The sequence below is a fragment of the Accipiter gentilis genome, chromosome 28, assembly GCF_929443795.1.
Source record: "Accipiter gentilis chromosome 28, bAccGen1.1, whole genome shotgun sequence".
Classification (NCBI taxonomy): Eukaryota; Metazoa; Chordata; class Aves; order Accipitriformes; family Accipitridae; genus Astur; species Astur gentilis.
The window spans coordinates 12,708,840-12,723,118 of NC_064907.1; the positions used below are offsets into that span (position 1 = coordinate 12,708,840).

At 45.2% G+C, this 14,279-nt stretch overlaps 2 protein-coding genes across 3 annotated transcripts in view; both read left to right on the top strand.

Annotated features, from left to right (window-relative positions):
* The window catches only part of EGLN1 (egl-9 family hypoxia inducible factor 1), a 595,298-nt gene that overhangs the window by 297,794 nt on the left and 283,225 nt on the right, over nt 1–14,279 (top strand). The gene's annotated exons all lie outside the window — the stretch shown is intronic.
* RAB4A (RAB4A, member RAS oncogene family) overlaps nt 12,857–14,279 on the top strand; it is a 471,873-nt gene continuing 470,450 nt past the window's right edge. For both annotated transcript variants that reach the window (XR_007509865.1, XM_049831382.1), the window contains exon 1: nt 12,857–13,069. Coding sequence is in view for 1 of the 2 variants with exons in the window: in XM_049831382.1 (XP_049687339.1) it covers nt 13,039–13,069 (31 nt within the window). In the remaining variant the exon portion in view is untranslated. The remainder of the gene's footprint in view (nt 13,070–14,279) is intronic.

The window sequence follows — 14,279 nt, forward strand, 5'->3', positions numbered from 1 at the left end:
GCCTCTGCAGTTCTGTTATCTTGTTTATTAATTGCTCCACTGTCCAAGTTCCTCATGTCCGTTATTGTTCTGATGGTTCAAAGTCCTTTCATACTGCAGCTGTCACATACTCTGGCCCACTCCTGCTAACTGCGGCCTACTTAATGCTAACTCTAAATAATCAGGCTCAAAGAAATGTCCCCCATTTTCCATGAAATCTCCCACAATTCCCCCTTCTTGCTTTTGTTAAAGCCAAGTTACATGAAATGCTTTTGTTAAAGCATGTGAAAGTTTACATGAAATCATACGTTCAACTATTTTTATGATACATGGTACAATCATTACAACTGCTAATATTACAATTAAAATAACAAAGCCATGCATAAACCAAACTTATGTCAAGCTGCTAGTTTGGATAGGCCATATGTCCTTGTTCTGCCAAGTACATGGCCACAATTCCCCCTTTTTCTTCTTGGACTATCCAAACCTTTTTCATTGCCTTTTCAATCATGTTAGTGATACATCTAAATATGCAGGGTACAACAATTATAATTATTAAAATTATAATTAAAATCATTAAACCTTGTTTAAATCAGTTTAATCATGCTTAATGCTTAAAAACAATTCTATGCGTAATACAGCAAAAATATCCTCTAACTATTAATGACTCTATACTATTTACCCTATTACACCTAGTACATAAAGGACTAAAAGTTCTGCAAAGATGTATCTGTTGGCTCCCGTTAAGATGAATTATATTCCCACAATATTTACAATAACCAATTATATACAAACTGCAGCGATGACAAATGGGGCAAAGTTGACCGCTAGCTCTCGTTGTTACCCTTATTTCTTGGGTCGTCTGTTGTGGTGTTCCTCCCATTTACAGTGGCAGAAGATTTCCACGGTTTTACCCAGCGAGCCGGTACCCACTTTGGTTCTGAATCTGTAACGACACACATATATCCTCTACCGGTTACTTGTACTTCTGCTAGGCCCATCCACTGTCCCGTGTTCAAATCCTTATACATTACTTTAATTCCTGTTGTTTTTACTGTTGATAAATCATTGCTCAAGGCACTGTTATGAATTACCATGGGAGGGTTATCGGCATTGCCTGCCAGCCGCAAAAAATTGGGTACATATAAAACTTTCCATCAGTCTGTCCCATAATTCTCACTGTCTCCTCTGGTTTGACTTTTGAATATTTAAGGCCAATAGCACTGCAGGTGAACCAGAGGATCCAAAACCTGCATCCCCTCGCAAAAGTTCGCCAGATTTTGGTACTCAGGATGCAAACCAAACTAACTGCGCTATGCGTGCACCTTTCGCAATATTCACCGGTGGCGTTATTGTTTGGACCATGATCATGATCACGCCAGTGTAATCAGCATCAATTACTCCTGGCAAGACAAAAATCCCCTGTTGAGATGTTGATGATCGCCCCAACAATATCGCACATAATCCATGACCAAGAGGTCCTTTCATGTTTGATGGAATGCAACGCACCTTTGTGTCTAACAAAGTTACTTCTACTGCTGTTGCCACGTCCACTCCGGCACGTCCTGCAGTGGCGGAGGGGACGCTGTCCAGACACCCTGTATTTGTGTCGTGGCGCGTGGGGATCTCGCGTTCGGTTGAGGGTTTCCCAAAACTCTGCCGCTGACATGATACTTTGATTTACATTCTTTAGTCATGTGGCCTCTTTTCCCACATCGATCGCATGGTTTTTCAGCAGAGGTTTTATCATAAACTTTACATTGTGCCTTAAAATGCCCTAGCTTTCCACAATTAAAACATTTCTTTCCTCCTGGCCTTCCCCCACTTTTTGTTTGCAGCAGACGTCGCACTGCTGCGGCAAATGCAGAAGCAAAAAAAGCAGCTCTCTCTTGTTCACGCATACGGTCACAAGCTTCTAACATCTCGCTAACAGTAGCACCTCGAGGTAATATGCACAATACTCGCTTTGTTTTCGCATTTGCATTTTCAAATGCCAACTGATCAAGCAACTTAACCTTCATGTTACTATCAAGATCTGTATGAAATTCCAATGCGGTATGCAGTCTGTCTATAAACTGAGCAAACGGTTCAGATTCTCCCTGCCGAATACTAACACAGGAAGGAGAAACCTTTCCTTGCTCAGGTATGCTTTGGAGAGCTTTAAATGCCAATTCCTGAGATTGCATTAAAACTTGAGTACCAAATTGAGCTTGCCAAGCGGTGTTTGAAAATGGTCCAGAACCCATCAGCATTTGAGCAGTACATTGAAATAAGGGATCATTTTGTTGACGTCCCCTATTTCCTGCCTCTGCATCATCACAGAGTTCCTGCCACCTATGGAAAAAATATAACTGTTGTGATGGTGACAACAAGATTTTAGCAAGCATTCGTGAGTCATGTGGAGTTAAGGTTGACCCAAAAAATATACAGGACAAAACTGCCTGCGTAAAAGGAGATTTTAAACCATACTGAGCAATTGCAACTTTTGCTTCTTTTATGATTTTCCAATCAAATGAAACCCATTGGTTAGGTCCAGCCCCAGCCATAACCAGAAGCTCTGTGAGATCTGCTATGATTTCTCTCTCAATTAAGGCATCACGAATAATTCCCCACCATTTATTCCGGGGGCCCGTTGTTTCTGGAAAGGTGGGGATCGGTTCCCTGGGAGGTGGAGAAGGCAGAGGTATAGGTGCAGGATAAGGGGGGGGCAGAGGTAAGAAAGAGTTTGAAGGAGGAGGAGTAGGAAGAAGTGCATCAAAGGATACAGCTGGCGGTTTTTCTTGCTTCGCAGCAGCCTCCAACTGTGCCAGCTTTTCTGTTACTGACTGCAACTGCTGCGAAGTGAGCTCCGGCCCCTCTTCATGCTCTTGAGGCAACCCGGGCGTAGATGAAGGCAACAGAGGGTATATGCTAGGTATAGTTTGTTCATGTTGAGCGGCAGTATCGTATGCAGGAGGAGACACAGGAACCTCTGGGGGCTGTTTTTTCCTAGGCGGATTTTTACTCGCGTCCTGATTCTGTAGGGTTTCCTTTGAGTGTACGGTTAGGGAGGCTTGGGAACTGTCAGATGGCTGATTAATATCGGCAGTCCCAGCGACTGGAGCAGAAGTTAAGGGCACAGGAGCAAGCGAACAAGCTCTGGGGAAGCCAAAAGTCTCTCTCGCTGCATTATGTTTTTTTCCCCGCGGTTCCCCTTTGCTTGAGGTTGGGAAGAAAGCAGCAAAAGCAGCCGCAGCCGCTTTACGATCTGCTTCCATCTCTTGCAGAGTTGTCTTAATTAATTTCCATAAAGTTGCAAGACCTTTAACTTCTTTAGACCCGTCACTAATTTCATCCCATAGGGAGGTTCCTATAGCTTCCCAGGTACTAAGCTCAAAAGCTGTACCCGCACTAATTAAAAGGTTTCTGTCCTTGCTCCATTGTAAAAGCCGCTTTAAACAAGCTTCATCATATTTTATGCCTCTCTTTGAGAGTATATGTTGGAGGAGCTTAACTACCGCTTCTTCTTTGGAAAGCGTATGCCCCATCTCCTCCCCCGACCACTCACCTCCTTTACGGGCGAGTCCTCACCTCGACGGGCGAAAAAACCGACAGCGCTGTCTTATCTGCCTCTATGGGCGCACCAGCCGGGGCAGCCAGTCTTTCGATCGGGTTCCTCCCGTCCTCCTCTTATCCTGCCGTTCGTTCTCCAAATGTGGCACAAAATTTGGGGGTCCCTGTTCGGGCGCCAATTGCAGGAGCGTAATAATGGACTCAATGACAGATCAATGTGATCATAGTTGAAGACCCTTTACTAGAGCAGCAGACATCATTTTTATACATTGGTTACATCCGTACACGCGTTTAGCTATTTTACTATTGGTTACACACATTATGCACACGCTGTCCACGCGCCTCATAACACTTAATGATTGGTTATACCAACTCTGTACACACGCATAAACATAGGACATAATTGGTTATACCAACTAAAACATGTGAAACTTGTCTCAGTCTAATTGGTCAAGATAAACTGCCCAATTGAGGTTCTTTGTGCCAAGTTCCCTTTATCGTGGAATGTGCACCTGTGTTCTTCTAATTGGCATCTTTCTTTTTTTTGTCTTCTTGTTTATTCTGTTCAAGGTCTTCTAAAGGCGTCTGAAATGCTCTTGCGACCGTTAGCTAAATATGTGTCCACACTCTTAGAAGAAGATCACAACTGGAAGCCCAGGCCCAAGACTTTAAATCTTATTACAAGCCTTTTAATATAATTTTAGTGTTGACAAGCTGTAGGCAAATCTCCCAAAATTTCCTTTTACAGTATCAGATTGAGTGACATTTTTGCTACTACTAACAAAAATATTCTGAGCCATTGTGCAGAGGAAACGTACCCAAACATGCACAAGGTCCAGAAGCTAAAAGAAGAACACAGTGTAAAGCACCCTGGGCTGTGGAGATTTTTCCCATGAGAAACAAGAGCAGGCTTGCACTATGTCCCCTCTGAACATGATGCAGACTATCTTTTTGAATGTATGCAGCAGAAACCACCTAGAAGATCATCCAAGACAACCTTGCACGAGTCTCCAAAAGAGGGAGTGAAATCAGTCTTTTTCTGTCTTAATCAGCGTGAATCTCCTCAACATACAAGGTGCTTAAAGACTGCTGTAAAAGATGCGTTACAAAATACAGAGTTAGGCATGCTGGATCAATCGTAGCTTCTGCACAACTAACTCTCGCTACAGCTTCAGGAAGTAAATCCAGTGGATTTGTACTTTTATAGGATTTCCATTAAGTCCTGTGCTGTTTACATTGGCTTTATATTTAAGGACCTTATGCAGACCTAAATCTGATTTCTGGAACTTAGAGAGGGATTGTGTGTCTCAGCTGTAGTAAAATTTAATCCTGAGCCAAAACTTTGAGCACAGTCAGTGGTGTGCGGAGTATGGGCATCACCCCATCAGCTAAGTGGTGTCAGAAAATTATCCTCTTCGATCTCCCAGAAGAAGCTGACCTACACTGCTTCTGTTACATTGAATTGCTTTAATTGACTTTGTCCATCTAGATAATGTTGAAACTAACACACACGCAGAGCTTTCATGGCTTGACAGAAGCCTGCAAATACGTATTTTTGCAGCTTTAAAGGATGATGAGTTCTTCCTGTAGAGAGTCAATTGCATCTGATATTTTCAGCTGTGACTAGGATTTTGCTCAGTTCCATTTCTTTTTTACTTCACTTTCCAGCACAGAAAACCTCTTCTGTTGTTCTTTTGTTTATACCGAAGAGCATCCTATATTCTCAGGCAACACTTCATCCACTCAGCAAGCAAAGTGCTCAATTTATGCTTTGAACTCAGCAGGATTTTCTCCTTTTTTTTTAAGTAATTTTCTTGCTATTGCCATGGACTGACATTGGCATGACCTTCCATGGAACAGCCCAAGAGCTTTGCTGGCATAAGCTCCCTGTCCCTTAAAAGGAGAAGCAGTGTGAGAGCTTCCAAGCTGCCTACTGCAAGACAACCCATGTATCTGGCAAACAGCCCGAGCCCTCATTCCTCCTTTGCTGAAGGGGACGTCAACAAGAGTGGTCAAGAGTGAACAAACATTGTTCAGATACGTATGTGCTAGTGGTCTGAGGAGGCCACCATCCCGTTAGGAGGTCACTTGCCAGGTTACGAAGGTCAGGTACCAAACACCATGCCTGGCACAGCACCAGCACCTATGAAGAGGACCCGACCGGCCTGGGCCCAGTGCCATCCTGACAGATGGGCACATGTGCAAGTATCCAAGTAGGTGTAGGCAGGGTACCTGTTTTGGGATGTCTTAATGGGCATCTGCTCTGAATTTCTGTGCCTGTGGTAAAGGGAGACACCATCCCAAATCCCAGTCAGTACGCAGCTGCAGAAAAGCTTTGAGCTGAATTCTGGACGCCAAGCCTCTCATCTATACCTGCCTTCAAGGTCATTTTCGTTGCCAGAGTGATCCAAAGGGACCTTAATATGTGAGAATCGGACCTAAACACGTGCTTTTAACCAGAAGGAGGTGCTGTCAAGTGTACCTCCCCTCACAGTTGCGAAAGGGAATTTGCCCTTCTGGGGCAGTTGTAATGGGCAGCAAGAGGGACTGTGAAGAGCTGGTGCCTCTGATGTACCCAGTTGTAGGCATTGCTGTAGGTACAATGCACCTGAAAAACTAAAAGGCACAAAAACATTCAGCTGTCTTTGAAAGAGAAACACAGTGAGGGTCGAGTCTTCTGACAGACTTAAAAATTCTGTAACATCTGCTGAAAAACATATCTGCCTCATTTGTCTTCAACCTCTCCTCTAACTGGTGATAACAGATCTGTGTGGGTTTTGTGTGACAGCAACAGCTAGGAAGCTAGATAAGATCATCAAACACATTTTATATAAGCCATCAATAACAATATTCAGTCACTAGCACCGTAGGCTGGATGGAAATCCATGCCCATTCATTTCAATCAACATGTCAGTTTGATGATGTAATTTAAAAAAAAAAAAAGAAGAAGAAGAAGAAAGGAAGGAAACTTCTTCATAGACCACAAGTATTTTCAAAACTTTTCGAAAAAATACTATGGAAAAGAATAGCTACAAGGCAAAACTAGCTACAAGGTTATCTACAAGTGAAGGTGAACCAGGCAGAAACACAGCCATGAAAATTGATGTGCGTGGCCAGAGACAGAATTGCATTTTGGAACTGAGCTTCACTTGCTACACAGATATTGTAACATTTAGGCACAGATTCTTCCTTCAGACACTCTTGAACATGCCCAGCTTTCCTCTTTGTAGCACAAGTGAGCTTGCACACCTCATCCACGTGGGGCAGCTCAGGCACCTCTGCCCAGCAAACACAAGGTGAATTCCTTGGCTTTCATACCAAAAATATTGTGTATAAAAAAGCAACTTTAGACGTCAGATGTTCTGAATTTTATGTATGTCTAAAAAAAAAAAATCCAAAGTCTGATCCCTTAATAGGTGATCAGTTACTAAGAGATTTTCTTTTGTGGAATGCTTCATGAGTATATGATAGCAAGTTGAAAAATGCTAATTTTGCAGCTTTTAAGACAGAAATATTCTGTGGATTCAGAGAAATTTAACACATATTCAGCAGTGAAAGGCTTAACACTGCACTGCAGACCAGTCCTCTCAAACCATCTTGGCACAGATCATATCTCCAGGCTCATGCAAAGCCACAGCAAGACTTTAGCCGTAGAGACATGCCCTCACGAATAGCTGCCTTCTCTTCCCCCAGACCTCTTCCAGCTGCTGAGCTCTCCTTACGGCCACGACAGATGTGCAATGTGCCCTTCTTTGGCCTCTTTACATGAAAGCTGGCCTATCCCAGCTTTCACGGCTGCATAATATCACCACATTCAGGAGGGAGAGCAATATTGGGAAAGCGTTAGAGGCAGTTGCAGCTTATTTTGACAACACTGCGGCTGAAAATCACAGCACCTCATGACCAGAGGACTCTTGCCGGTCAGGGAGCTCTCTCCACTGAGCAGAGTTTAGCACTGCCAGCCTTTGTCCCACCAGCTCCCCCTCTAATCACATCTGTGCACAAAACAAAACAAACATATTCCAGGAGCTTCGCAGTCTGTTTAGACTATTTAATGAAAGAGGCTTTCAAAGTCAAGGATGTCACTACAGACTGCACTTTTAAAGGTATGTAACAGTTCAGAGAGGGAGATAAGCATATTAAAATTCGGCTTTACTTGCCAAACCTGAACAAAACAGCATGATGAACTTGCCAGTAGCAGGCCTAGAAGCTGCAAAATAATATACCATCAGCTGACTGCACAGACCTCCTGGCTGTCTCCAAAAGCAGCTGCAAGCAGAGCCTGCCGTGAGTATGCTGGCAGCAATGGGTCACTGGGGAGGCAGGAGGCCAGGGGACAGCCGAGGGGCACGGGCCCAGGGGATTCAGTGGTTTTCCCCACCAACCTGGTGCCTCATGGCTGGCCCCTCTTCATCTGCACAAGCAAGGCCTGGAGAAAGGAAGATGAAGCCAGACTCCCCGGGGTGGGCTTTGACAGTTCTTACTTTTAGGTATCTGTAATTTAGTCTTTCAAAGCCTACATTGGGCTTCCTCTATAACAGCGCCAGTGCAGAGAAAGTGATCCACTCTGTCCTCAGATGATGACAATCCCTGGGTCTCTGGAGGTGCCTCTCATTCTGCACTGATACAGACGGTGCCCAGACAACCAGTGTGTGTTTAGGCCACACCTGAACAAGGGACGTGGGAGTACTTCCACGGGCCAGGGTCCAGCTACGCTGCTACTTGCAGCCCCCACTGCAGCAAGGCACGGGCATCATGGTACATTTTGGACAGGCCACTGATTCAGCTGGCTGGGAGACAAGGACCTTGGGAGCATGAGGTCATGCATCCACCACTTGGTTACCTGTCACGTGGGATGTGACAAGACAAATTCCTCCTCGAGCATGCAGCTCACCACTGACCCAAACAGAGGCACTACTTGCTGAGCCATCCAGGTGAACCGTGCAGGTTGACACCCATGTCTGAAGCCAGCCTTGATTGCTTCCTGGTGCTGCATTCAAAGCAACTGAGGAGGCAGAATTGAATCAAGACTGCTATATGGCATCTTCGAGGATAGTCACTTGAGAAACAGGACCCAAACGAGCAACTGTTTCATTATATGTGAGTGCTCCTGAGCAGGAAGAACTGCTTTGAGCTTGAAAGGGGGAACACTCACATGGTCTCAAGTGTCCCCGAGTAATCTATTAACAAATCTTCTAGTTCAAGTATGTGGTATTAAAAATATCAAACCCCTCTGCTATTCCCTGTTGTTAAAAGTGAACAAGTACAGCCAATTACATTCCATTATCACTATTTCACTAACAGAGCAGTTAACTGGTGACACCATGAGGCTAACTTCATAAAACACAGGTGTCACACAAACCTGTGTGTTCTAGACACGGTTAATGAGTAATGTACTTTTATAACATGTCCCAAATTTCTGTTGCCTTCATTTTCCTGTGTCTCTCTTGACATGCTGAAATAAGTATTTAGGGCCCTTCACTCTATTTACATGATTCTTGCAAAATCAAATCGCTAACTGTTTTGAAAGCTATGGCCTATAGTCTGATTTCCTTTAAAATCTTTTTTTTTTTTTCCTATTCTGCACATTTCTTTTAAAAATATAGGGCTTCTATATAGCTTTATGCTAGTAAAAATGCATTAGTATGTTTCCCTGGACAAAACATCTAAAAATGTCATATAGGGTTCTGCAAGACACAAAGAGATGGTACTCAATCCCAAATCAGGGCAAATTTGTACTTCTGCATTACAGCATAAAGCTATCCTAAAATGAGCTTATCCCAGCTTCTGGTGATTCTTCACAAATACCAGGTTGCACAGCGTGGCTGCCTTCTCCCTACTACTGGTGAAGAGAGCATGATAAAAGACAAAAACAGATAGCTAGCATACAGCATGTCAGACTCGAGCCATCACTGGCTGCCAGTACGGTAGTGTAGCTTGTGGGCTTCATATTTATTCTTGGAAAAGTTCACTATGGGGCAAGATAAAGCAGTTCAATTAGAGCTCCAACGTCCCTTTGCATCAACTTCTTCACCAGCTCCCATCACTGTGGTCTAACAGCTGAGGGATGAGCCCATGATTGTAGAAGTATCCAACCCATACATTTCCACGCATAACTGCAATTACATCAATTGACAACCATGTTCATAGGTTGAGGGCAGCTTCGGCAGAAGCTGAAGATGACAGTGTTCAGATGATGTCAGTTGTTTTCAGATGAAGTCAGCTGGGCAATGACACTGCATACAAGGAGGTCATGGAAATCACAGAGGCTTCTCAGAGCATCAATACCTATCTTCATGTTTCATTTGGGTTGATGGAGCTAAATTCATTGCTGCTTCAAATCGAGCTGAAGCCTGCAGCTTCCACATACACTGGGTTGCTTTCCACATCCAGCACACAAGGAACAGGAAAGTGCGGCAGAATCCATTTTACCTGGGTCTCTCGGGTTGGACTGCGTGCCACACAGCCAAAACTAACGCAGAAAACACAGAGTAGTGTCAGGCTACTGCAGTGCCTTTCACATACGGCCTTGTAGTGCCACCTTCAGACCACAGCAAGACTTGGAATGCTAGGTCATTAAAAGCTGTGTCCTAATCTGCAAAGTCCTAGGTCAGGTTATTTTATTTTGGAAGAAAGAGCTTTCACAGAATACCCCGTCCTGAGTCTGGCTCTGAGGAGATCTTGTGGGTCCTCTTGCATTCCTAAGGTGTCAGGCACTAATATTATGGTACACTGGTTAGTAAAAACTGGTAAAAAATTAGATTAGCATTTTTAGAGAAATCTTAACGTGACCTTCTGAGCAGCAATTTTACAACCACAGCCAATTATAAGCACAATAATTCAGGTGAAACTAATCTGAGGAACAAATGATAGCATTTAAATGCCTGATCTGCAGATACAATTTGACTTAATATATCTGTTTTTACATGAGCCAGAAGTTTCTAGCAGATGTAAACAACAGAAACCATAAATCAGAAGATGAATTAAACATTTGGCTTTTGGGTTTTTTCACCCTCATACTCAAGATGGACACCAATGAGGTCAATTCTAGCTGTTTATTTTTTGATTACTCAGAAAGAATGATTTTATTAACACACAGGACCCTATATTCTCAAATTACTGAGGTATCAGCTATATATTTTCTAACCTAGTGCAATCTTTCTTAATTATTTCTGAATTTTACTTTGTTCTAATTTCCTCTTCAGAGCAGAAACACTGAAACACCGAAACACCGAGCCCTGTTCATCTCTCATGTTCTCCTGTCTTTGCTTTACTATTCTTCCAACCTCCCTTTTCCTCTTCAGTATTACTAATAGCTTTTATAGAGACCTTTACAGTTTTAATGTATTTTATTGGCATGTGCATGTAAACTAACTGGCAGTGGTTGGAGGCAGAGGAGTTGGCATTAGCACAGCGACATATTTATCAAATTATAACCTCCATATAAGCAAGCTCATCTTGCAAGATACTCATAATAAAAAACAAGATCTGACAAGACTAATTTGTCTCTTAGCCTAAAGTACTGCTTACACAGTGCAAGGTGTCTAAATCTCCATGTTCTCTTATTGATATAGCATGACATATTTTCAGTAATCTAGTAAAATCTGTCTAAATCTGTCTTAACTGATCTTTGGGGATTTTTTTGCTAACGCTTTTGGTCGGGGTTTTTTGTGGGTTTTTTTTGTTTGTTTGGTTGGTTGGTTTTCTTTTTGAGCAAAAATAACTAACATCTATCGGGGATTTGGTGACTTTACACCAAACTTCTTTAAGGCCCAACCTAAGCCTGAAAATGTATCATTTTGGAGGACAGCTTTCAGCCACAAAGCTCTCGTCTGTGATGTACTGGGATCCATTCAGCTCACGTGAAGACCCCTCAGCTTCCTCCAGCATTCCGGAGAGCAGATACCCCAGAGAAATGTTCACGCGTGGCATTTTAGACCTCAATATCCTCTGTGCGTCAGGGCTATGATAACTTTGGGAACCTGTGTATACAACCTCTAATTACTGTTAATAGTACGAATTCATTAAGTAGTTGGTTCTTTGAGAACTGTAGCAAGTTTCTTTGTCTATATCTATCCACAACATGAAGAATAATCAGCAGATTCTCTGAGGGGTTCTTGGTGCTGGCCTAGTGTGTATTGTTTCACTGATTAGAGATGGGAACTTCAAAGCTGACCTCTGTCCAGCAAAAGACACAGTAAAGAGGTGGCTGGGATGGGCAGAGGCAGTTTTTCCTACAGCTTGGGAGACCATGGAGAAGTGGAAAGAATGGGAAGTTGTGAGCAACAAGATGAAAAAGCCAGAAATGACAGAAGTGGAATTTTTAAAAGGACTGGCAGAAAGGAGAGTGCAGAGGACACACAAAGAAGTATGGTCTGAGGAAGGAAAAGATGGACAGGCTCCTGTGGTGGAGTCTTACTGCTCCTTGCTGCCAGACTAACTAGCATCACAGGGGAGTTAATAACACATCAGATAAAGAATAATATAAACGAGGTGCTATTGCACTCAGAAAGTTTATTCAACAATCCTTGGGGTTTATCTTGGAGCTAAGAAAAGCAATGGTGAAGTCCGGAGCTCTGAAAAAAAAAAAAAAAAAAATAAAAGCCCAAGTCCCTGTCTGTTAGCTTAGATACCATGTCCCTCAAAGAGATTTGCAGCAAAAGGCTCAGCCTTTGGCAGAAATGCTGGCAACTGGGGGGCAGGGGGACACGGATGGTATTTCAAAGAATCTGGGGTAGACATTTTAGGACTAAAGGTGGACAGTGGGATACAGTTTCCAGGAAGGACTGTCACAGGGAGGTTCTGCACCAGGGAAGAAAGGTTTGTGTGCTCACTAGCAGGAGAGTCACCTGGAATCAGCTCAGATTCGAGACAATCAAAACGTGCCAGAACCGAGGGACTATTCCTCGTGAAGGCAGACAGGAGCGCCCCGCTCCCTGCAGCCGCCTCCCCAGCTTCTGTCCTTTCCAGGAAGAGCGGAGGACAACTTCTTAACGGTATAAACACCGCCAACTGCCAAAGGCAGACATCGGAGCGGCAGGGCGTATGTTTGGATGAGGGAGGGTTTTGTGAAGGCGCAGGCGGCCGCCATGGCCGCCGCACCTCACAGCCCGTTCCCGCCTCGGCCCGGGGCGGGGTGTGGTGTGTGTGTGCGCGTGGGGTCACGTAGGCCGCGCTCGCGCCCTCGCCCCAACGGCTCCACAGCCCCCCACGTGCGCCTTGTTTTGGTGACGGCCACTGCGGGGGGAGGCGGGGCCTCCGCCCGCGAGCCCGCCGCGCCTGCGCGGGGAGGCGGGGCTTGCGCTCCACCCCGCCCCCACTCCCGCCGCCGCCGGCGGAGGGCGAGGCGGCACCGGCGCGCGTGCGCAGCTGCGGCCGTTGCTGGCGGGGGCTGAGGCGGGCAGGGGCGCCGGTGGCCTGTCCGCTTCCCTCCCGGCCCGCTCGGCTCTGCCGGGCCGCGAGCCTCCGCCGCTCAGCAGCAGTCCCCGGGCAGGAGACGCCCCTGAAATGTCGCAGACTGCCATGTCCGAGACCTACGGTAGGAACCGGGGGGGGGACGACGACCCTCCTCTTCCTTCTACCCCCCCCCCCGCCACCTCTGGGGGAGCGGGCCGGGGCCCGGGCAGTCACCTCCTGAGTGGTGGGGAGGCGGCGGCGGAGCGGGGTCTGAGGTGGCGTGGGGTGAGGAGCGCGGTTGCAGGCGGCGGTTCTGCGGGCTGAGGCGGGTGTGTCTGCCCCGGGTCAGGTGCGCTTGTCTTTTTTTGCCTGTTCTTGCGAGCTGCGTGCGCTGCAGCTGCCTCTGTTGCCCGGGCTGACATGGCAGCGAGCGTTCAGCATTATCTTTCGTGGTGTGGAGGTGTTGGCTCGAAACGTAAGTGAAATCTAGGCGAGGGAGCTCCTTGTTATCGTTAAGTGAATTCGGAAGGAAAGTTGCGGTGCGTGTCCTCTGGGAGAAGCTGCACGTTTCTTTCACTGGAGGTTGTGCTCTTTTGAGGGGCAAGTTAGGATTCCGGTCCTGTTGTCGTTGGTGTGCAAGCATCAAAAAGAACTGATTGTGAGAGTGAGTTAGGGGAGGAAGAAGATCAGTGAGTATGTTCGTACGTCCCTATGTTGGCACGGATGTCTAACTACTGCTGGTAGAAGAACACCTGAAGGAGTAAGTCGGTGTGCAGGCACTGCCACAATGTATCTTCACTTCAAAGAGAAGTGAGGAGCTGAAAAAGTAAGCAGAGCTAGTATTGCTGCTAGTATTGCTGGCTAGGGGGAGGAGGTGGGAAGCAACTGAATAGTATTCATTTCTCTTCTTTATAACTTTGCTTGAAACTACTCAGCTTGGATCAATTTCGGTTTTCTCCCCTTCCCATAACATACAGTTCTGTAATATTTTGTAGTATAAAAATGCCATCATACATGTAAATGTAGTCAAAGCCAAATGTGGTAGGTTGTTGGAGAGTAAGATCAGAATTGAATACTGTGACAAACCCTTTCACTTGACGTTTTCTAGCTTTTTCTGTTGCAACATCTTATATTCGTTAGCTGTTCAGACTTTAGAGCTGGACTTGCATCCTCTTGCTCTTAGAGAAGTCTTGAAAATAAAGAATAGTTTGGATAATTAAAGCAAAATTGGACACGACAACTCTGCTAACTGTGAGGGAGGCTGGCATGGACATCAGGAGTTCTTACTAGTAGGCCGACCCGATTGTTTCTGCTACGTAATTCAGTTTATTTTCAATACCCCAGTCATCAGT